The 24,889-nt window shown below is 38.2% G+C and overlaps 2 protein-coding genes across 2 annotated transcripts in view; one reads left to right on the forward strand and one right to left on the reverse strand.

Moving 5' to 3' along the window:
* LOC144659539 (DNA excision repair protein ERCC-6-like) lies at nucleotides 1-24,264 on the forward strand. Its single transcript, XM_078519994.1, has 23 exons — nucleotides 1-144; nucleotides 2,023-2,195; nucleotides 2,570-2,784; nucleotides 3,554-3,679; nucleotides 4,675-4,781; nucleotides 5,839-5,882; nucleotides 6,068-6,196; nucleotides 6,344-6,436; nucleotides 7,189-7,367; nucleotides 8,234-8,342; nucleotides 9,370-9,488; nucleotides 10,470-10,686; nucleotides 11,928-12,041; nucleotides 12,582-12,630; nucleotides 13,124-13,169; nucleotides 13,676-13,819; nucleotides 14,433-14,581; nucleotides 16,068-16,171; nucleotides 16,524-16,796; nucleotides 17,311-17,441; nucleotides 17,996-18,142; nucleotides 18,400-19,456; nucleotides 23,450-24,264. Exons 1-22 carry the CDS (start codon nucleotides 45-47, stop codon nucleotides 18,530-18,532), a joined length of 2,901 nt encoding a protein of 966 aa, XP_078376120.1. The 5' UTR covers nucleotides 1-44; the 3' UTR covers nucleotides 18,533-19,456; nucleotides 23,450-24,264.
* The window catches only part of LOC144659813 (vesicular inhibitory amino acid transporter-like), a 77,346-nt gene that overhangs the window by 31,289 nt on the left and 21,168 nt on the right, over nucleotides 1-24,889 (reverse strand). The window lies entirely within an intron of this gene.

The raw sequence follows: 24,889 nt of genomic DNA on the forward strand, positions 1-24,889 counted from the left end.
CATATTTAACTAGCATTCACGATCGCTTCCAGTTACAGTTCAAAATGGCCGAGTTCAGAAATGAGCTTGACGGTGCCAGCGAACTGTTACAAGGCCTGTGCATCGATCAAAACACAAGCCGGTCACAAGAAGCAACGCATCAAGGTCAGTCAATCCTCCGAACCATTCCACTGTTGCGTTCACGCGCTCATTCGACCTGATTCGAACCGCTCGCAAATTTTACAACACAGCCGGCCGATCCTGCGAAATAATGTAGGAGAATATGTAGGAGTTACATGTGAGTTAAATATACAACTAGCTGATTGGTCTTGTGCTAGTCAAATTATTCCAGTTTCAACCTATTTTGAGTTCAAACGTCGAAGAAAGAAAAGGTTAAGTCAAATATCAAAACAGCTTTCTAAAATTACAGTGCAATCGACGAAATCGCTGATGGTTATCGATTTTACCATGTAAGAAGAAATGAAAATGTCTGTTTACGTTGGGAAAGAAGCTATCTTTCTAAGAACCCATTTACATGGAAAGAGGATGAACCTAACGCTAAGATGATCCTAGCGTTGAGTTAGGGCCAAATGCAACCCTTCTCATAAAACTAAAAGCTGAAAACATATGGTGCTCAGATGATCCTAGTACTAGAATGCTATTTTACATGAAAGGAGGATGATCCTAGTGCTAGGATCATCCTCTTTTCATGTAAAAGGCCCCTTAGATAACATAGGTGATGCTGGTAATCATTTAGACTTGCTCCAAGTCGCTCGTTAGATTCGCAGGCGACCGCTGGAAATGGAGGGCGCGCGCGGGCATGAGAAACAAAATGGCGGAGGATCGTGGCGGAACGAGCGACTTGTCTCACCTGCAGCGCGCCAATTCTGAAATATGGCGTCACCGGTGGATTTTTCCACCGGTGACGCCATCGAGATTATGTCAATCATATTGTATTGCGCGCGAACTTACTGAGCGCGCTGTGCCCGCCAACTTAGCGCGCGCTGCTCATGAGACAAGCTTGCATTTAACTTTTTACCTCTTGAGCAGACTTGTTTCCTTCTCACATCGGCAGTTAAACCAGTTTTAGAACAAACAACACAAATGTCTTCTTTTGTGCCTGTCCCTTTTAAATCTTACAGAAATGAGAGAGCCATCAAGGGCCTTGAGTATTATTTCCCACAAAAAAGGGGGGGAAAGCGCAATTTTAACACACGCCACAGCGCGCGTCAACTGCACACGGTGCACGAAACTGACGTCAATACGATAAAAGAAACCAATTCAGTGCACAAAAGCATGATGCAATTTTTCGCGGCAATAAACGTCAGCTAGAATCGATTTTTCTGCAAGTGACACAAGTCGCTCGTTCCGAGCCATTCCTCGGCCATGCTCAGCAAGTGTCATTTGTTTTCCTTGGCGCGCGCGTTCACAGAAATGAATCCCGCGCGATTTCAAAGGCGATTTTACTCAAGTGGTTTTTCGCGCTTGATTTCAAAGTGATTTTATTTAAGTAACTGTAGATGCAAAGAAAAAACGAGCGACTTGGGGCAAGTCTAGTAATCATTAAGATTCATAGTTCTGTGGGGGGAAGCCTAGAGCCAAGTGGCCCATATTTTTTAAATCTTGTAATATATATAGTTTTTATACATTTACACATAATTCAGTCTAAGAACTGCCAAGTGTAAAAGTTTTTTAATAAACGATATTTCTTCTTCTTCACATACTTGCCGGAGCTTATCCCGATTTCTATTTGCATTAAGCGGATAGGAATCTTTCTACTCCCCCCTGAATGGGATGCTAGTCCATTGCAGGGTCCCCCAAGCATTATGTCGCTGGTACCCATTTATACACCTGGGTGGAGAAATGCACTATGAGAGCAAAATGTCTTGCCCAAGAACGCAACACAATGACCCCGGCGAGGCCTTGAGCCTGGATCGCTCAATCCAGACGGACCGGCGCACTAACCATTAAGCCATCGCGCCTCCCTCCCATAGTTCTATATCGGAACATAAAAGTGGCACACATTCTTTCTTCTTTCTGCAGCTGAATCGCAATCTGACCTCCTTGATGAAGAAAAAGTTAGATATAACGACTTAGTTAAAAAGGGCAAAGAATTAGGAAGAAAAGGATACCTTGAAAGAGCCCTTGAATTGTTTGAAAAAGCATATAAAATATTTGAGTCTGAGAAGCTATCCAGAAAAATAGAAAAAGCTAAGGTAAGTTTAACATTGCATATTTTGTTGTCTTGTTGTACTCTAACAATGGAACCACATGAAATACATGTATGAACACCCTTTTTAACTACTATTTTAGTTTTTATACTATTTTGAATAAAGACAGTTATTCAAATCACATTAATTTCCTCTGGTGTATGTTGTGGTATCAATTTATCTTTGGTTTAAAATTTTTCAAATCAGATTGAAACCACAACATGTATAGTACACGAACCTGTGTAAATACTGACACCAGTTAATACAGAAATGGACACTTTTCTTTGACCTGAATGATATACTACTCTTACCCTAAATCTTGCTATACAAAATCAAATACAGAAGTTCGCGCTACAAACACTCCTCTTCTGATTTTTCAGGAAATGATACAAAAATACCAGGAACAGGATGAACAGGAGGAGGAAGAAGATGAAGACAAAGAGAATGAAGATGATGGAATGCATAAAGTGGGTGATGGATTTTCCTTGCCGTCGGAGATTTACAAGTCGTTATATCCATACCAGCTAGAGGGTATCCTTTGGTTCTGGAAATTATTTAACCAAGGAATGGGAGGCATCCTTGCTGACGATATGGGGTGAGAATAATATAAAAGGTTCTTTTTAAAATAATGTTTTCAGGGTTTTATTAAGTTTTGAAGTAGGAAGGCACCAAAAGAGGAGTAGGCAGGCAGAAAAGAAACACAGTGAAGCAAATTTCTTTCTGTTTGATTTGAAAGTTGCCAGGTACTGACTCTTGTCTCCTGGAACTGGTACCGAGGTCTCGCCTTCTAATAAAAACCCTGCATCAACCAGTCATATTTCATTAGCCATGACAGGCACTGTAGCTGACTTTAATGTGCAGCTTGCTATAGAACTTACTTCATACTAAGTTTAAATGAGAACCCTGAACTTCAGTCTGATAACACATAATGATATAAGTCAAGCGTGATTTTTGATTGAATGTTGTAAAACCAAAACCAGAGTATTCATTCTGGCCAATCACAGGAACACAAGGAATCCAATGAACCAAATTTGAATCAAAATTCGAAGCAATACATGTAGCTGGCATGAAGCATGGGAAAACCTTGTGCGAGAAAGTGGCACAAGTGTTTTTTAAACCAAATATCACTAAAGAAAAAAGGAAAAAAGGCTAAAAAAAGTCAGAATAATGAAAGGCTGGCGGTGGCCCAGGATAAATGAACTTCTTAATCTGGTCTTTTGGTTCTGGTACAAAAACTTTGAAAGCTTTAAAAGAACAGTCAAATGTTTTGGCTGTACATCTTGCTACTGTAGTAGTAAAGATATATGTGCAGAAGTCATTTATGGTTAACTGAAAGATTAAACTTTCACGTTTTCATTTTCTAGGCTTGGAAAGACTATTCAAGTCATCTCATTCCTTGCTGGAATGTTTGATGCACAGTTGATTAAGAGGGTATTGATTGTGATGCCTGTGTCTGTAATGCCAAACTGGGAAAATGAGTTCAATAAATGGTAGGATTCATATTTAATGATTTAATTCCTGTCTAGAGTAAAAAGCAATTCCAGAAATATCCATAGTCACACTATGGAACATGACTGGAAATTCTAAAGAGGCAGGGAGCTCAAATGAAATTGTAATTTCTAAAGGGGTGAGTAGCAGGGAGGCACTGGGGTCAAACCAAAAAACCCTTCACGGGAAATGGTGTAGATATTTTTGGGTATGGTAATGGTAATGCATGGGAAAATATATATATAGAAAATATATTATTAAATTATCAGTTCAGTGACGCACCTGGAGTAAGAGGCGAGCTTCCTTTACATCTTTCACTCAGGGCTGCAAATAATTTTTTTTACTTGAAAGGACATAATTATGTCCTACTAAGACACCATCTTGCTCGGATAAAACAAAATTGTGGTCAGACATCACCAAAAACCAAAGGCCACTTGCAAGTTATCAGTTATGATTTATGATCAAAAATTGTTCGTCATCATGTCCGACCACAATTCTGATTGCGTCAGGACGTGAGCAAGTTTTGGTCGGCCAATGTCCGATTACCGACTGTTATTTGCAGCCCTGTTCACTGCTTGATCCTCTGACCTCAAAATGGATCTTAGAATGACCTCAGAATGACCTTAGAATACATGTACATGTATGCATTTTGGGTTTCCAAAACAATTTCCCGGTCAAAATCATTCAAAATAAGATGAGCCACTTCCTTCACTCATTCATTTGAGAGGTGTGGTGGAATAAAGGTTAGGGAGCTTGACTTCAGATCGAGCAATTTGGGTTCAAGCCCTGTGTGGAGTCATAATGCCGTGTTCTTGGGTAGACTTTTTACTCTTAAAGTGCCTTTCCTCATCCAGGTGACTAATTATGCATGTAAATGAAAGGGGCAAATTAAATGCTGGGTTTAGCCCTCAAGGGGAAGGCTGGAGTTAAAGAGTTTAGTTTACCTCCTTCAGTTGCATTAAAAAGAGCTAATTCTTCTGTATTGTAAAATTTTTAGGGCCCCTGGTATTCGTGTGAAACCTTTTCATGGCACCAACAAAAAAGAACGTATGAGAAACTTAGAAAAAATCCAAAGAAGACATGGCGTTTGCTTGACCACCTACGGTAGGCTACCTGTCTGTTTTTCTTGCTTGCATGCCCACTGTAATTTATACTTGTTAAAAAGACTTACATTGAATCCCTGTTAGTTCTTTGAGGTTATGTTTAAATTATTTAAACATCAAATTTAAACAATGTCTATCATAAAAGTCACAAGAGAGGTACAATGCTATTAGCCCACTATCACTTATTTTTGGTCATAACTATGATTATAAATTAATTCAAATGTCCACCAAAATCATGGACATGATGCTGAAGCAAGCTGAAAAAGAAATTTGGGTTACTTGGGTCTCGCAGAACGTTTCTCCCTGCCAACTCTTCTCTCCCTTAAGAATGCTGCATGACGCTCCTGCAAATATGGACCCAACTAACCTATTGCAGATCAAACTGGTATCTAGAAATTTATTGGTTTTAGAAGAGGAAAATTAAACAGCCAGGCAGAACTCACTACATATGATCAGCAACAAAATGCCTACACAGCAAAATTGAGACAGGCTCCTCTACAACTCTAATACTTCCTTATTATAGAAAATTAACGCTTGTGATAATTAAGGTATTTGATAATGCGACTTAAATTAACGCGTAGGGAAGGAAAAATTACTTCCTAATAAAGGAAGTTAATGCAAAATTAAAGAGGGGGTAACATTTCAAAATTAAGGAAATTTACACGATGTACATAAAAACTAATACAATGTCCGTGGTACTTTCCCCTCTGTTCCTCTAATCTGACCGCTTTGAGCGTTTTTGCAGTTTTAGTGACACCAACCTGATAAAATAATCCTTTTTTCTGGGAGTCAAGAACGTCTGGACCGTTTCGCAAAATTGGGGCCAAAATAATGGAAATTAACGTCATATAAATCAACGCTCCACTTAATCAATGGCGTGGAAATTAATGCAATTTTTTTAAATTTGTGATAATTTCATAAAGCATTAATTTCCTATGATAAGGTACTTTCCAGCGATTTTAAAAATCATAAAAAAAATTGAAGGTATACTGTACTTAACCACTTGAACACTTGAGTAAGAAAATACTGCATATTATTTTTTTATAATTATCTTATAGGTTTGATTGTATCAAGTGCTGATGCTCTGGGGGAAATAATGTGGGTAAGTAACATGCCAGTTAATTATAAAATATTGTTGTATTAAATAATTAACTTTTAATAGATATATATTTTAAAAAATTGTCTATTATTTTACTGTGTCTGACTGATCTTTAAGACAGGATGAAGGTAACTCCTTGCAGTGTGTAAGCACTTATGTTTTTCCTGGTTTGCTTGTGTTGTTTATAGGATTATATCATTTTGGATGAGGGCCACAAGATTAAAAACACAGCGACAAAGACCAGCAAAAATCTCCGGGAAATCCCTGCAAAATACCATTTTATTTTAACTGGAACACCAGTGCAGAACAACTTAAGGGTAAGTATTGTCACCTTGCTGGAATTGATAAAAATGCCGGACTCTCAAAAACTCTTATTAAGGCCAAGGCTTTTTGTATGAATTTGCTGTACTTGCCATTGTGGTAGGCTAAGAGATATTTTGTTAAATCTGTTATAATCCACTCAGGAAATGTGGGCATTATTTGACTTTGCGTGTGAAGGAAAGCTGTTGGGAACATCACGAACATTCAAGCAGGAGTATGAAAATCCAATTGTGCGGGTTAGTAGAAATCTTTTGTTATTGTTTGTGAGGTTAACTTGTTCTGAGATAACATGATGAGATAGAAGAGGATCCCTGTGCTTCCAGTATACTTTGCTTAGTTTATCTCTTTTCTCATTGCCACCTTCACTCCTTAGGGGAGTATAGGGTGTCCACCATCGCTCTCGATCAAACTTTTGTGCAATCTTATTAGGCTCTAGCTAAGACTGACAGGTTCTTTGCTTCCAGCTCTTCTAATGTGGAGTGCCTCAACTACTGGTTTGGTCGGCTCCTCTTCCTGGAACCCTAGAGAATCCATTTTAGGGCTGTCCTAGTTATGTTGTTCATAGTTTTCAAAGCCTGTGTCTAATCCACATCCACTTCCTCCTCTTGACAGTGCCCTCTAGCTCTATGTGGTAAACCTCTTTGATCAGTCATTAAAATGTCTTGTATTTTAAAATTTTTTTATTTTTTTTTCTTCTTTTTATTTTTTTTTTTTTTAACACTCACAATTAAAAAATTTTGATATAATATCAAAATAATTTTGAGTGTTAAAATCGCAGTTTAAAAGTTATAAAAATTCTGGATGAATTTGTTTTTTGTATGTTCCTTGACTATATTTCCTCTCTTTTCAAGGGGCAGGAATACATATTATCAAGCAGATAAAAATCAAGAAATAATAATTTTTCAACTTGGGGATTTATTTTGATATATGGGAATCACAAACAAGAAAAATAACATTTTCTTCATTTTCTCATTTTAATCCTTTTCAGGCAAGAGAAAGAGATGCCAATGCATATGAAAAGCGCATCGGAATGGAGATGTCAGAGAGTTTGCGAAAGCTAATTGACCCCCATTTTTTGCGGCGTACCAAAGCCATGGTTTTAGGGAACAATGAAACAAAAACTGATGCAGTCGATGGAACAGGAGACCATCCAGAAAAATCTGTTAGGTAAAATCTCCATTTTACACTACAAGACTGTAGCAGTTTAAACACAAGATGTCCCTTTAACTGTACTGTCCACAAAGTACCGGTAAACTTGGGCAGTACAACTGCAGACAACAATGGCAGACTCAAATTGCTTTTCATTTTTTTAACTATTTGTTCCTAAAGCAGCTCAAATGTGTAATTTTATCAATGCCAAATCCCTGCTCTGACCTTGCTCGTCACCTACCAAACAAAGATCACAATTATATTAATTATTCTCAACTTAACTTACGCGATGTAATTTGGAAATCAGTCTTAACATTGTCCAGACAAGAAAGCATTAGTTCACAGTCTGAAATGGGAGGCTTACTTAAAACTGGAGTGTAAAAAATCTGATAGATTAATATAACTGAAAATACTGGAACCAGTATTGCGATCGGTATTGGACATTTATGAATTAAAACGGTTCTTAAGCCAATCTGTTTTTTGGAAACTAAATTTTCGTGACTTTCCTGTTCACCTCATCAGAGTTCAAAGTGTTTTGCTTGCGCTTCCAATCCGTTGTGCTTCTGACGTTATTGATTTTAATTAAAGACCCATAAGCGTGAGGGAACGCTCCGCGACAGCGTCATGATAGATTAATCATTTATCAAATGCGCCAATACCACGCGACCACTATCAAACCTCAAGTCTTTGCTTTAAAGTAATGTACAGTATTACATATATTATGTTGACCTTTTATCAGGGAGATTAATGAAAGCAGAAGGTTGTGTTTATATATCCTTCCTTGGTTTGAAATGAAACTAGAGAAAGAACTGTCAAATTCTATTGCAGCATTTTTTGTCTTGAAAAGCACTCTGTATTTATCCTCATTCTTTCTGATCTTTTAGAATGCCTAAGGAGTTGCCAAGAAAAAATGACTTTGTTGTCTGGCTTCATATGTCTGACAGCCAGATAAAAATCTACAGTGACTTTCTGGGTCTTGAACGAGTGAAGGAGGTATGGAACATATCCATCTTTTGTGGTCTTTGCACAATTTTGACAGTCATGGTTGTGAAACCTTTTGGTAAATTATGACTTTACTGATATCTACAGCAAGAAACATAAACAGTGTTATTATAATAATAGTTACAAAGTTCTTGTGGCCCAGTTAAAAACTTTCTGAAAATAATATATAAAAATAATAATAATAATAATAATAATAATAATAATAATAATAATAATAATAATAATAATAATAATAATAATAAGGATCAAAATGTACTTCCCCCTCCCTGCAGACAGGTTTCATTGCAGACCTATGATTTGTTATCTATCTCTCTGCACACATTGCAGACCTATGGTGCTATTATCTACCTCTCTGCACCCATTGCAGAACTATGATGCTATTATCTACTTCTCTGTACACATTGCAGACCTATGTTGCTATTATCTACCTCTCTGCACCCATTGCAGGGAGGCCTATGATGCTATTATCTACCTCTCTGCACACATTGCAGACCTATGTTGCTATTATCTACCTCTCTGCACTCATTGCAGACCTATGTTGCTATTATCATCCTCTCTGCACTCATTGCAGACCTATGATGCTATTATCTATCTCTCTGCACACATTGCAGACCTGTGATGCTATTATCTACCTCTCTGCACCCATTGCAGACCTATGATGCCATTATCTACCTCTCTGGACTCATTGCAGACCTATGATGCTATTATCTAGCTCTTTGCACTCGTTGCAGACCTATGTTGCTATTATCTAGCTCTCTGGACATATTGCAGACCTATGATGCTATTATCTTCCTCTTTGCACTCATTGCAGACCTATGATGCTATTATCTTTCTCTCTGCATGCATTGCAGACCTTAAAAGATTTTATCCACCTCTCTGCATACACTTCTAGATGCTAGATTAACACATTTGATGCTAGATAACTGTCTCCTTTCTGCACCAAGTGGGCTATAGTGCTGCTAACCAGAAGTGTGTGTAGGTCAGTGATGAGATTTTGTGTGTTCTTCCCATATATCAGATGTTAATGAGCACTCGATCACCACTGGCTGAATTGAACATCTTAAAAAAGATCTGTGACCATCCTCGCCTGCTCTCGACTCTTGCCTGTGAGCAGCTTGGACTGGATGAAGAAGCCAGGTTTGTTGTACAATCTTACATTTGGTAGTGCATAAACTGTTGAACAGGGATGTAGCTAAGAAAAAACTAAGCTGACTTGTTAAAAAGCCCAGCCGGCTTTTGTGGTCTTTATATCCTCAAAGTTATCCTAGGTCTTTGTTTTCTAGTGAAATTTTAGCTAGTCATGAGCTCTCTTTCAGCCAGTGAAATTAGCCAACAGCTGGCTCTTAGCAACATCCCTGGTTGTAATGTGTGAGTCACATGAAAGTGTCTAGATCTTGTGGCAAGTAATTAAGAAAGCGGAATGTTGCAGTGCTGCACACTGTATGGTTGCCAAACGTTTTAATTTATTTTTGAGAAGATTTTTGAAATCATTTACAGGGAGTGCACTGCTACTTCTCCTTTGTCTTACCCAAGAACGCAACACAAGGATAATAAACAGAACTTAACCAAAAGTTTGAGTTCATGACAGGTTTGTTGTACAGTAGGGAGGCACAGCAGTATGATGGTTAGCAGGCATGAACTAAGAAAACACTAACCTGGCTCATAAACAAGCCCAGCTGGGTTCTGGCCTTGGCAGCCTAAAAGTTTACCTAAGTCTTTGTCAGTGAAATTCAGCCCGATTTAAGTTCTCTTCAGCTGGTGAAATTAGCCGGCAGCCGGCCCTTAGCGACATCCCTGGGTTAGTGCATTAGACTCCAGATTAAGCGTTCTGGGCTTGAGCCCTGGCCGGAGTCATTGTGTTGTGTTCTTGGGCGAGAACCTTTACTTGCACAGTGCCCCTCTCCACCAGGGTGTAAGATTGGTACAGACAAATTAAATGCTGGGGGGGGGGGGGGACCCTGCAATCAACTGACATCCCATCAAGGGGGAGGGGGAAGAAATACTCCTAGTCACTGGATGCTACAAAACAGGAAATTACCACTGGCTGTGTAGGCCACTAGGCCCACACATGGACCAGTTGTACAGTGCAATTAATTTTTTACATTTTTTTTTTTTCAGGCGTGTTGAGATGGACAATGACGAAGATGATGCTAGATCATTTGCCACTGAACCAAAGGGAGAGGGACCTTCAGACAAAGTACTCACTCAAGAGTCTGGCAAAATGGTCTTTTTAGTGTCACTGTTAGAGAACCTCAAGTCTGAGGGCCATAGGTGCCTGGTGTTTAGTCAGTCCCGCAAGATGCTAGACATCATTCAACGGGTCATCACTCATGTGGTAGGATAATGGTTGTCTATAAATCAAGAAAAGTTCTCAAGTAGAAATAATTTTCATTGTTTAGTAATTTCATTTCATCCAAGTCCCCATTCCACTAATCCATGTTTACTTGATAACCGGTATTAAAAAAATGTCTAGTATGCCATTCAGTATTAACATTGAGCCTAATATTTCAAAATCAGGACATGAAAGGGTGATGTTAGGGGAAAAGGAAATTAGATTTTTATGTTTATATATTATTGCTTGTCTTTTGTGTCATAGCATTTGGATGGCTAATTAAATTGACAGTTAGAAAGTGAACTTTTAATTACCGGTAGTTCATGGCATAGTGTAAAAAATAACCCAAAACTAAAGTTGCCCCAAGTTTTTCAATTCAGCTGTCCTGTCAACTATTAATCTCGTTCCCTGATCTCGCGAGCCGGAAGGCGAGATCTGGCCAAGTAAGAAAATTCAATTTTTTTGATTGGCTGTTTCACGACATGGCTGTCACAGCGCTAATATTTGAATGTGCGATGCGGCCCCAAGGGAATTCAGTGTCTGTTTTTTTATGCAAATTAGAGATCACGCACGCAATCATAATATATTAATTTTTGGGACGTTTTGTTGTTAACAGTCGGCCTCAAAAGTCAAGAAGATTTCTTTTTATTTTTTCATAACATTATAAAGCTATTTCTAACGAATAACGATGATTAACAATAGAGAATCCGCCGTACGAATATTTACGTGCGATTACGTGCCCGATCAAATTTGCATAAAATCTAGACATGTCTAGTCATTGCATGTAACCGCCGAATGAACAAATTTTTTAAATCAAATAAATATTTTTACCCGAACTAAAGCTTTCATGATTGCCTTCTGCTTTGTTCTTTAGTAAAATACTCTGCTAGATATTATTCCAGGAAAGACAAGAATGGAAAAGCATTTGTTATTCATTTGGTTGAGCATTAGTTATTCATTTGATTGCCATTTTCTTATAATTGTCTCGGGCATGCGCAATTGACTCGCCTGCCACATTCCTGACAGGTGATCACGTGTTCAAATCGGATTTGACCAGATCTCGCCTTCGGCTTCGCCCGCGAGATCTGGGAACGAGAATTGTCAACTATATGCTTAAAAAATCTCAGATTCACAGTGAGTCCAGTTAACCAGTGCAGTTTAAAATGCAGCTTAAGGATAATTTTGAACCTTTGTTATTTATGGATGGGTAATTATCCTCAATTAAAGGTCTGTTTTCATGTTAGGGTCACAAGGTTCTTCGTATTGATGGAACTATAATTAGCACAGCTGAGCGACAGCATATTATCAACACATTCCAGACGGATTCATCTTACACATGTTTCCTCCTCACTACACAGGTAAGAGTTACCTAAGGCAGGCCTGCCATTAAGTTTTTAAGCATCTGTTACATTGAAGTTATCTCTTGTAGCATTTTGCTGTGTACACAAGTGTAACAAAACACCAATCAACATCTTCACCTGTAATGGCAGCCCTGTAAGGTTTACATTTTGTTCACTGTTAGCTTAATTTCCATGGCGTTTGCTTGGATATTCAGTTCAGTTGTCCAGTCTGGCTTGTCAAAAAGTCAAAATTGCCTTCTCTCCTATAAAAACCCAAATAAGCTTAAAGATGATTTCCAGTCCAAACTGGGTTTGGTTTTTTTGTTTTTTTTTTTTTTTTTTTTGTTTTTTTTTTTTTTTTTTTTTTTTTTTTTTTTTTTTTTTTTTTTTTTAAAAATAAAAAAATTTTTTTTTTTTTTTTTTTTTTTTTTTTCGGGGGCGGGTTAATCTGATGAAATTCAGAATATTTCCAAAGTTACAATGATATTCATTTACTGGTAAATAAAATGAGTACGAAAAGTTTTCTTATAGTGCATAATTATTTGTTTCTTTCTCTAGGTTGGGGGTGTTGGTATAACACTTACGAAAGCTGATCGCGTCATAATCTGTAAGTAGATAGCCTGACACTCAGACAAGGGGTACCCCAATTTCGGGCCAATTACTTGCGATAATGTTATAATTCTTCAGTAAACTACTGTTGCTGCGGGCAATAGGATGGTGCGGGTTATCTGATTATTTTTTTTAAGAATTCTAGAGCAATTGAAGCACGATACAAGAATTGATAGGAAGCGTTTCTAATTGTTTAAACAAATGAGACATTACACAGGTTTGTGGCAAACATATATTTAGTTAATGACTCTTATCTCTGTTTTATCTTCTCTCGGTACTATAATTACTGTTAATTACTTACGGAAAGATTAAAAAATTATCAGATAACCCCCACCATCCTATTACTCGCAGCAACAGTAGTTTACTGAAAAATGAATGCATTACCTGCAGGTAATCGGCTGGAAAATAACAGTATTTTTTTACTCGAAAATAAAATTCATATCTTTACACCACCATTTAAAATATCTTCTTTTTTATTGACGTTTCCACAGTCGATCCAAGCTGGAACCCAGCCTCTGATGCACAAGCAGTGGACAGGTGAGATACTGTAAAGTTCTCAAAGTAATGACCCTCCAAATGTAGCAATACAATTTCATGGTTAATAGCAAATCTCTAAAAAGGTTGACCATTTAAAAACCTTTAAAAGTTTTTGGAGCAATAGTAGACAGGCAATGATCTTAAGAAAAGTGAAAGTTAAGCTGCTAGTTGGCATGTTATAAATTACAAAGAACTCAAATGTTTATGGACCGAAGTAAGGGATGGTATATTTAAGGCTTGATGGAAGACAGTGAGAAATATATTATTCAGTCAGTGACACAAGCTACTCAAAAAAAATAGAGTTCTCCCAACAGGTGACGAGGAATAAAACCTATGACCATCCGCACACTGGTCGGACGCTGTACCACTGAGCTACAGAAGACTTGAGGGAGCTAGGCCATATAACTAGGTTTAATTCTGACAAACTTCCTACCAGTATGTACTGCTAGGAATACTATTCCTAGAAAGGAAGGAAGCTTGAAGACCTTGTGTTGTTTTGTTAATAGAGTGTACCGCATTGGACAGAAGAAGACTGTGGTCATTTACCGCCTCATCACTTGCGGAACGCTTGAGGAAAAGATCTACCGTAAGCAGATCTTCAAAGATGCACTGATGAAGCAGACAACAGGCTTGTCCAAGAATCCTTTCAGGTAATGTCATACATGTGTCTTGATTCAAGAATTCAGATTCATTATTGCTCAGCTTACAAGGATTCGGTATGGAAATGTGGGGAGTGGAGGTCAAAAGGATTTCCTTTGCTTCATGTTTCTAATTTTTTTCTGTCAAGGGGTAATGGTCAGAAGGAGACTGTTGGATTATTTTCAGCACTTAAAATCAAATTACTTCAGGGTTAATTGTTTAATTTCCAGTTTGTCTAATATTATTGCTGTGTGGTGCAACGTTACATTGCAATAATAATTTGTATCCTTGGATTCTCAAAGAGACATATGATTCCATGCCATAAAATAATTCTTGATAAAAAACAATTTTTGTGGCAGAAAGTGAGATGGTGGCTCCTCATCAACTGTTTCCAGATTGAATTGGAATTTACAAGTGTTGGTTTTTGTGAAGGGAGGAAATTTTGAGAACCCAGGGAAAACCCATGGAGCAAGGAGAAGAACCAACAACAAACTCAATCCACATGACACCAGGTCTAGAATTCTAACCCGGACCACAGTGGTGGGAGCTTGAGCACTCTCACCACTGCCCCATCCCTGCTCCCTGAAAGTAAGCTAATGATTTGTGACTACATATATCTTGCAGATATTTCTCACATCAAGAACTTCGCGACCTGTTCACATTAGATGATCCCTCCACATCCAAGACTCAAATGCAGCTGGAACAGATGCATTCACAGCACAGGAAGACAGACAGTGAACTTGAAAAGCACATCAAGTTTCTGCATACATTGAGTATGTTGCTAAGTCTATGGATAAGTTGGAAAATAAAGCTCCATGCATTAAGACTGCTTTTAGCAATGTTAAATCACAGTTAATGTGCCATGGTTTTCATGAGTTCTTTTTCAAAAGACTATTTGTCACAGCCTTGTGCTTACTTCTATCAATTGATACATTTTGTTGGCTTTTTATAAATAATGAATACACATGTAACACATGGCCATACACTCAGTGATAAATCCACCTGAGCTGTTGTGCCAACAAGAAATAATAACATTTTATTATATAGAATGCAGTGCTTTAGCGAGTGGTAGCAAATCAAGATAAACGGCATGCAGTGCATGCAGAAGCGATGACGTTTCACAAAGGGCCTAACATAATTTTGAGGAAATTTGTTAAAAACTCAACGTAAATAAAAGTAGCTGACACCTTGTGCGTGATAAAAACTGTTACCCAATTTCAGTGTTCTTTTTTTAAATCTAAGAAGCAATGTTGGTGATTTTCTAAATAGCATAGCTAGGATCTGATGGAATTCAAATAAATACAGTAGTTATTAATTCACAGGCCAACTATACAAAGTTAATAATACATTTTCTTCGTAGACACAGTAGATTGCGTTATATTGTAGTGTGTGACATCCGATAAACGACATACGCGGGAGTTGGCTTTTAAGCTGCGAGAAAGGTCAAACGGTCTCTTGTTTCTGCTTGTTTACAGCGGCCCTGTATTATAAGAATTAGAAATTTCTGTCTACTAAATCTAATATATACCACATTATAAAATTAGTCTCTTTCGTTTATACATTGTAGTGTTCCATTCTGAATGCACGGGAGTATTTTGCTTTTGTATTCTACGCGGCGATTTCTTGTTAAGTTAAACTTGATTTCTGTTCAATCGCCCTAACAGAGTAAAAGAGCCCATCGTGCGATGACAATAAGCAATTTCCTGACGTCATCACTTAAAAAATGATATCCCACACATGTGTGGATAGCATTTTTGACCAATCATCTCGCAGTTTGCCACGTTTCATAGCTCAGTGAGCCAAAGTTTATCGATATTAAGTCGAAACATCTTCGGATCTTCCTCGGCAATCTTCGGTTAGCTTCGGAAATCTTCGGAAATTTTTGGAAAATGTTCGGAAACATTCGAGCGACCTTCAGACAACATTTTGAAAATCTTCGGAAATCTTCGGAAAATCGCCAAAAACATCGTAATTAGTTGGTCTATCTCCGCGCAACCATGTAATATCCTCTATATAAACCCCGTGCACCTTGCCTTGACAGTTGCATAAACTCTTTGTTTTGTCCCCAAACTGTTGTCACTCCCAAAGGGAATGTCATGAAGATCAACTACATGTATAAACTTGTTTGTCATAAATAATACATGTAGCTAGTTTTGAACATTGAATTTTGTTGGCAAAGATACCTTGTGCTTGCATGTTTGTCCAAAAATATTACAACAAACTTAAAGTGGTTTGTTTGTTTGTCTGTTTTAATTGCAGATATCTTTGGTATTAGTGACCACAATTTAATGTACACCCAAGAAGCTGTAGAAGCGCCTGAAGAAATCAGTAATTCTGTAACTGACGAAGCTATTGAAGCTAGAGTAAGGATTTTGTGTATTTGACTTTAAAGGCATTTAGTCTTATATTGTTAATGTCTTTCTACACATGTTGATGATGATGATGACCATGCATGATGATGATGATGACGACAATGATATAGCATCTCACGTCTTTCATTCCCATGTTCTCTTATTTTAGAATTGACGTTTTGCTTGGAAAACATACCCCTTGGGTAATACAGTATGGACTGCCCAGGCCAGTTTAGTTTATAATCGCCACATCTTTTTCTTCACTGGTGACCCACTTCCAAATGTTTGCCTGTACTTTGTATATTTGTTTTATGCATTACTAAAGTAAACAAATTCCAACATTCATTATGTTTGATTTTTCCAGGTTCTTCGAGCCCAAAATTTAGTAGCAGCTGAAGCGGCGTTGTCTGGGCCAGGTCAGCCTGGTGGGGTATATCCCCTTCCCACTTCCAGCTCCAAACCCTTGCCATCTAGTCAAGAAGGAGTGGCATTGCCCAAGGGATTAGGGCATTCCATGCCTTTGAGCGAGAACAACATGAATGCCCGACAGAAAATTCAAGCAAAAATCGACAGCGAGAGGTTCATTAAACCAAAACCACAGGATACCAAGAGATTTCAGCCCAGACAGTTTGCTAAGGTGACTGCTTTGAGCTATGCCTTAAATGACTTGTTTTTCTTTCAGTGAATTTCTTGCTTTTTCAGATTGCCATGTTTGTTATTTAACAATTGGATCATGTTTTAGCGTGCATTATCGAATTATGGGGCATGTGGGAAGTTTTGAGAGCACAAAGGAAGCGTAAGAGAAACTCTTGCCTCTTGAGTGCTCTGCAAACTTCCCAAGTGCACCATAAATCGATAGTGCACAGCTTAGAGCATAAACCAATTGTTTTATAACATTCACTCACACTATCAGCGTAGTACACTGTTGAATAATGATGCACTCTTACGTATACTCAATTTGATTGCACGGCTCTTCCAGCTATGGTAATTATTTTAACTTGTGCTCCAGTAATTAAGAAGGTATACCATCACATCTGCTTTGTTATGTGCAAAGTTTACTTCCCATTATAAAACAAGGATATGTCGATGTCCAATACTTCCTGAATGTTTTAAATTCCTACATTAATCACTGATTGTTTTTTCTTGTTAAGACTTCAATACAAACAACACCAGAAGAATTTTTTGCGGTTAATGAACAAAATGTTGCAGAGGAACTGGAGAAAGAATTTGCTTCCCTTCATATTGAAAACGGAAATCTGCAAGAGCCTGCCTCACCTGAAATGTAAGCTTGAAGTATTTTTCAGATTCTTCCACATTTTGTTATCAATTTACAACTGTAACTGTTATAGCGTTATAGATATCAACTTAAACATGAAATTAATTTTATAAATTAACATTTGCTGGACAGTCCTTGAGGGTCATGAGGGAAGGGTGGGGTGGGGCTGCTTATAATTTGGAAAATCCTTGAAGAACTACTTACGTCACTAGAAACGTCGCCACTAAAAGCCTGACAGTAGCCCCCTCAAATGTTACTTGACTTGTTATCAAGAAAAATGGAAATAACAGATACATGTACAACTGATAATTACTGTTGCTAAATTGACCCTCTTCAAGTAACAATAGCACAAACTTGCAAAATCTGAAAGTAATGAAGGGTGTTACTTGCAGAACTTGAATTTGATAATGTTTTGTCCATATGCTACCCTGGGGGACTTCTGACAGCTTAATAAGCCATTAAACTAGGTTCAAGTGACGAACAGCCTGCTGTAACATTTTAATAATCCCAACCTAGTAGGAGGCACAACGGTTTTTGTTTATTTGTACTTCTATCTTCAGTGGCAGTGGTGATGGAGTTGAAAGAGACTCGTTATCTCAGTGCCCCTCAGGAAAACATGTCTCTGCCGCCATCCACATTAAAAAGTGTGCATGCCTAATCAGCAAAGAAGAACGAGAAAGATATAAAGCTTGTCTAAACAGTGCAAGGTAACAAAACTGGCTTGGTTCTGAAAATTTGGTTTGTTTTATTTGGTGTTCTTCATTTGTGCACGAAAATGTTTTTAATGAATATCCTGTTCTAATTCAGTAAATTGTCATAATGCCTATAAGGCCCCAATCACTTGCTGGGTGTACTTGCCTCAAAGATGGTTCAGCGAGAGGTGAGAAATAATGGCAGCGGGAAAATTGGGAAAGGCATAAGGGAGAATGACTATAGGGACTGAATATTCATCTTTGATTTGCAGACGACTAGAAATGGAAGGCAAGATAGAAGCTGCTTTATTGAGGTACATGGATGGATTAGATTTGATGGATAGTGAACCTGAACTGCACAAGAAGATTATTGAATTAGGGGATCGAATGTATCTCCATCTGTGATAATAGCTGCTTTTGTTTCTGTCGTTTGACATTCTATTGTGTTGTCTTGGAAAGGTAGTGAGCCATTTATGTCAGACCTTTCGAGAGCTGGTACTGGAACCAACTTTTGAGCTTCATGCGATGGTTCTGTTTCATTGTTCTTGTTTGAATGGAAGTTCACTTGTTCTGCATGATTTTTATTCTTCACCTCACAATGGGAAGCTGTTTGACATTTCCAGGATGTTTGCCCTTTTACTTAGTCTCATAACGGAATGCACCTGGAAAATTTGATTGCAAATAACAATACCACATGGCAAGTCATAATAATATCAGTACTGTCTATGTTGTTCAGTGACAGCTAAATTACAATATCAACATACTTGGGCTTACAGTAGAATCGTGATTTCTTGGACCCTCAGTTTCTTGAAACTCTCTATTTCTCGAAAAAAATTTCATTTCCCTTCGATAGTATTAAACTTCTCTAATTTTACTCCCCATTTCTCAAAACGTCCCAATATCTAGACACATTTTCTTGCCCTGGAGGTTCGAGAAATCAGCATTCTTCTGAGATATTGGAAGAAGGTTTCTGCCATATTTTTTGAATTTTAAATTAACAATGTTAGCTTTGGTGTACAAGCAAGATCAGTCTTCATATCTTGTATTAATTGTTTTCGAAATGTCATTCCATGTGAGTGTCAAAAGTATTGTTTTGTACAGTAAAACAATGCACGTGTCTAAATATTTGTTGTAATAATAAGTTCTTTATATACTTTGGTTGCTGTTAAAAATGAAATATGAGAATTTGTGTAAAAATATTTAAAGGGATAATAAAGCAGGGTTGCCACAGGTCAGGGAAAGTAAAAATTCTTTAAGGTCAGGGGAAAGTCGAAGATTGTTTACTTCTTGGAAAGATATTCATTTATTTCTTGGAAGGAGGTATTTTGGGTATAGAAGTCAAAATTAGAATTATTGATTTTAGCTTGGGTTTATAAGTAAGGTGACTTTACACTGGATTAACTTCAAATCGTACGGTGATACATGTTAGATCAATTGAAGGAGCCACAGCAAAAACAACACATCGAATTTCGGCTAAATTTAAAATTGTCACAAACTGCTCCAGATTTCGCATGCAAGTTCGTTTACGTGTGCTAAACATTCATCTGCATTTTACTTGGCTGGAATTTGCTTCGTTTTCGAAAAATTATGTATGCAAAAAGAAAGGCGTTTAGTAAAGCTTACGTTCTCCACAGTCAGGCAGCAGTATGAGTTTTTCGACACATCGCGTGCAAATCTTTCCTTCTAGGGTTATTTAACTGTCCGGGGAGGTTGAAAAACGTTTCAGAGCCATGCTTACAGCTTTAGCCGCCATGTTGTGGAATCATTTTAAGAAAAGGACTGGAAATCACATTGTGACGCGATGTCACCTGATAAATGTCACGTGTGAGGAAAGAGAAAAAAATGGCAGTTTGATCGCGGAAATTAGTTTTAGCACAAGTGCGGCTGCCAGGTGGTTGAAGGACATCATTAAGTCTGAATACCCGTAAGTTAACAGCATCGCTCGAAGAACTGAGGGATGTTCCTGCCTTTGTTTTGTACAACAGCGCCGTTTAGCGTTTAAGAACATCGTTGCACAAACCAAGGTAGTTTTCAGCCTGGCGGCATAAAAAGCCTAAAATAAGAGTTTCTTGCCGGGAACTTTGTCAACGCGAGTTTTGCAGGGTCCGCTTGGGTGCTGCCACGACAAAGTTGCCGAGAAGTGACCTGGTTTTAGACTTTAAAAAAATCTTTATAGGTTTTGCAGGGGACGTTCGCTTGCAAAATGTTTTTCTGTGCCTCATTAAATATTCATCAATCAATAAATCAATCAATCGATTCGTGCCTTAGTTTATCTTGTTTTCGCGGGATTTTGTAGATGTGTGATGATGTAAGTAGTGAAGATAGAAGTGAGAGCAAGCCGGCGGCACTTAACTGAAAGCAAAACTAGTAAAAAGTGGCAACACCAGCAAACGTATTCAGTCAATCAGTCTATCACAACAATCAATCTTCATTTCACTGTAGCGGCCAACTACGCTGGGCCGGTTTGGACATTCCTGACGAAATGGCAGTCTGATTTGATAGTGCCCATTCACTAGGGTCGCAGACTGATCCATAATCTCTCTGGCTTTACGGTCTTCAATCGATATGCCTTCTTAAAAATCTCTGTTGGTGTCACCGAAGTCTTCATTGTACATACGTTCTAACTGAGCTTTCAGAATTTCTTGCTGAGTATGCATAAAGCTAACATGGACTTGATCATCTGCAAGATTTCCAATCGGTCCAAAGACAGTCCATCCAAGAGGTGTTTTCACAGCTGAAGGCTGGCCGTAATCTCCTTCTCTCTTGTCTAATTGCTTGTCGATGATGTCAGGACGATCACTGCCTATTAGGATTGTCACTTTCTTATCTCCCGTTTCCGGTAAGCTGACGTCATCGAGATGAGACCATTTTTGTCTTGTGACGTCATGACGTAGTCATGACGACACAAGATAATACTACAGGGGACAAGGTGCATTCCATGCGTGTTTGTTTTCTGAGGCCGCGGAATTTTCCCGCCATGTCAATATTTTTCCCGCCATGTCAAAATTTTCTTTTTTTTTAGTAAATGCCGAAAAATGCGATCATCAGATTTAAACAAAACAGATGCAGACTTCTCAACCTCAAAGCACTGGAAATCTAGAGATTGAGGTAAAAAAATCTGGAGATTTCAGTAAAAACCGGGAGATTGATCAACTGACGGACAAAAATAACTAAAAGAGTCCTAAAACCAGGCGCTAATCAAATGACTTGTTACTCTGTTTTTTCGTGAGATTTCTGTTTCTCGTCGTGAGATTGAAGTGAAAACCGTGAGTCTCAGGACAAAATCGTGAGACTTGAGAGGTCTGCAGATGCTGTTTACACTGACAGTTGCGTTTATTTTTAAGCTTTTTGTTTGTTTTTCTTAGTGATAAAAGCAATCACACGAGATTCCCACCATTCTAGTCATATTAGTCAATCTGATAATAGCTACCGTTTCGTGAGAACAATGTGTTTTATGATTTTGGTACAGCAATAGGGGAAAAGCATGTCTTAAACAGGATTGCGCCTTACAGAACTGTAGGTATGTCGACCGACAATATGTCAGGAAAACCTTTTTTTGCCGTTTCCATTTTTGATTAGATCCGATTTCAAAGATGTAATAGACCGTAGTAGTCGAACCACATGTGTGCCTTTACTTCAGTTGACTAGCTAGCTTAGGCAAGTTAGAATTTGTGCTGATTAAACTAGTTCAAAACAACTGATCCCGTGGACATTATTTTCCTTGTGTGTCTTCAATTTGAGTATTACTCGAAGACACACGCGAAAGGTCAACCATGAAACTTTGCTTGGTAGTGTGCGTGAGTTTATTGAAACGTGAGGCTGAAAACGTTCTTATCAGTCACAGACACAAAACAACAAAGGAAAATCTGTGACTTTGTTGACCTTTTTAAGATATTTAAGAATTATCTGTGACAGATAAATGCTTATGAATCTGTGTGTCTGTATTCTTTTTGTGCTGTTATCGGAGTCCTATAACTGTTCAACGGCTACATGCTGGAGTGTACTTTGAATTTAAGTCAAGCCTACTTTCGGCTGCTTGGAAAAATCGCTTTTGATAAGGTGTCGGAAACAAGTCGCGTGACAATAATAAGTACAAACATTATCCGCCTGACAGAAATAGCAACGATCAATTAGTATGAATCAAAATGGACGCTTAATTACTGTGATTGTGATCGGAATGGATACTATTAAGGCATCGATTTCAAAACTTTAAGCACGTAATCTTATACGATAATTAAAGATAGAAACTTCACGGACAGTTACTCAGAGTTTAACGCACGAAGCGATCATCAGACTGTGTCGTTAGATGCGGTGAAATACAATTTAAACTACGTTCATGGAGGACGGTTGGAACGATCCTGTCTCTGATTGGCCGTGTAGTACTTGTTTTCGTGCCTGCACTTGGTAACAAGCTCAGATCTTTTGTTCAAGAAGGTGGATCTGTCAGCTGATAGTATGCAGAGCTTCTCCGTCAGACACAAATTGCAGCGTGACGGGTTTCCCCTGTAAGCGCTTGCTCTCGTGACAATGGACCACTTGATCGAAAATTCGGTGTTGTTGTCTTTTAGGTCCCAAATCTTATATATATTTTTTAGTTGGATTTTAAGCCTTTCGCGTGAGAATCTTTTGTAGTTGGAATAAACCTTTGTTTTTATCTTTAGCTGTGAAATCGTGAAGTTCAGCGCAAGCATTCACGACAAAGGTTTCTGAATTGACAAGTGAATCAAGAGTTTCGTATATCGTGTTTTGAATGTCACAACTTTTATCGAGCGACAAAAGTAGCTTTAGTTTAAGTTTAAATTTTAGGGGTGAGGAGTCTAAATGTTTCTTTATGTTAGATGCACGCTTTTTAATTTTCGATATCTTTACAAGCAATAAATAGACGTGAAAAGCGGTCTATTTTCAAATAAATTAAACTCTGAAAAGAGTCACAAGACACTAAGCCCAGAGGGCTTTTGATCTTATTTCTTCATTAGTTGCCATATGTCTCGGTGTAACAGGAAGACTGTTCGTAGTCAAAACATGATCAAGCTGAAACTTCACATCTCCATCAAGCGATTCCATATTTAGCTGCACCTCATGACCGGTCATTTTCTCAGTTTACAGTTAACCGTTGTCATCGTAAAGGTGGTTGGTTTCGTGTCCTTTAAATCCAACTCTTGTACTAGACTCTCAAGACAGAATGTTGCATCGTACCCACTGTCCAAAAATGCACAGGTAAGTATCTCTTTGGTACCACCGCATCCACTTATCTTCACAGGGACAACTTTATAGGCAGTGATCGTCCTGACATCATCGACAAGCAATAAGACAAGAGAGAAGGAGATTACGGCCAGCCTTCAGCTGTGAAAACACCTCATTTTTTGGTATTTGAAATTTAGATCTGCTTTTGATTTAAAATATAATCATATTTATGTTTCAAGTTTATAAAAATATTGTACATAAGGTGAGACGTTATTTTGCTATTAAAATGTTGCAGTTCTCTGTTTCCTTGCTCCTTTTATGTCTTTTAAAATTGATTATTTGTCCTTCATATTGATCAATAACAGTGATCTTCCAACTTCTGTCGTGTGCTGATATACCAGTACAAGAGGTGGTCACTCTCTTGGGGTGGGAGGCGAGGTACTCCTTTATGAAAGGAACAGAATCCATTTTAGATTGGATGAGAGCAGTGCTATTAATCTCAAGCTGCACTTTGTAGGAGCAACAATTACTTTCCTTTTTGAAGTTGATATGAAGCCTTTTCAAAAGATTTCTGAAGTTGACACATAGTCTTTTGGAGATTTCCAGAGTGATCCAAAGACATCTGAAGTTGACTCAAAGTTCCTAATTTTTCAGCCAGCGGTGCCTTTTTCAGGCTGGAGGTCAGGCCGCAGGTCAGGAAAGGGATTTCACAAGTGGAGGTATAGGATACGGGTAGGGGAAACGGCTGTAAAAGAGCCTCTAAGAGTATCTGGATCAGATGCACAAAAATAGGGGCCCAAAGGTTTAGGGTCCCAGCCTGTTTTTGCTTTTTGTTTGTTTGTTTGTGATTCTCAGTCCCAGTTACCGAAATCTCATTTTCCCAGTGGAAAACAGGCAAATCTCAGTTCCCATTTTACCTCTTCAGGCTATAAAAATATGGTAAGGGTCTGGACCTTGTGGTAGAGCCTTCCCTTCTGAAACTTTTGCGAGTACCTTCTTCCCCCACCAAGGAGGAACATGACATAAAAACAACAAATAAAAGAAGACAGATAACACTTCCAGAACTCAAAATTATTTTAAACTAATTGTTGGACTGTTTTATAGGCCGCTGTCACTGAAAGCGTGACAGCCAACTTGTATGAGGGGTTATCCCCGCCATAATTGTTTTTTCATTTTAAAGTAGTGTTCTTCTTTTTATTGTAGCAGCTGTCATTTCGCTTTAGTCGTTTCTCTTTTGCGAAAGGCACATTTTGTGAAATTACGCGTCATGTTCCTTCAAATACGGTTATGCAGAATTTAGAATGCCCCCATTTGGAAAATTCTGGGTGCTCAAGTTGAGCAGAATTCAGGAAGTCAAATTTGACAGAATTTTGGTCCCTCGAATTTTGCGAAATTCAACCCACTGAGCTCTCAAACATACTTGTCAGCGGTTTTGCTTAAAGAAAAGGTAGGTACTTCATATATTTGGGTACATTATACAGTCAACTCTCGCCTTGCGGACACCCCGCTATTGCGGACACCACAGGCAGACCACCCTATGTGTTCGTAGTTAATTATTGTTGTTGACATGAGACGAAC

Source organism: Oculina patagonica, chromosome 7 (assembly GCF_052425735.1).
Source record: "Oculina patagonica isolate OP01 chromosome 7, crgOcupat, whole genome shotgun sequence".
Classification (NCBI taxonomy): Eukaryota; Metazoa; Cnidaria; class Anthozoa; order Scleractinia; family Oculinidae; genus Oculina; species Oculina patagonica.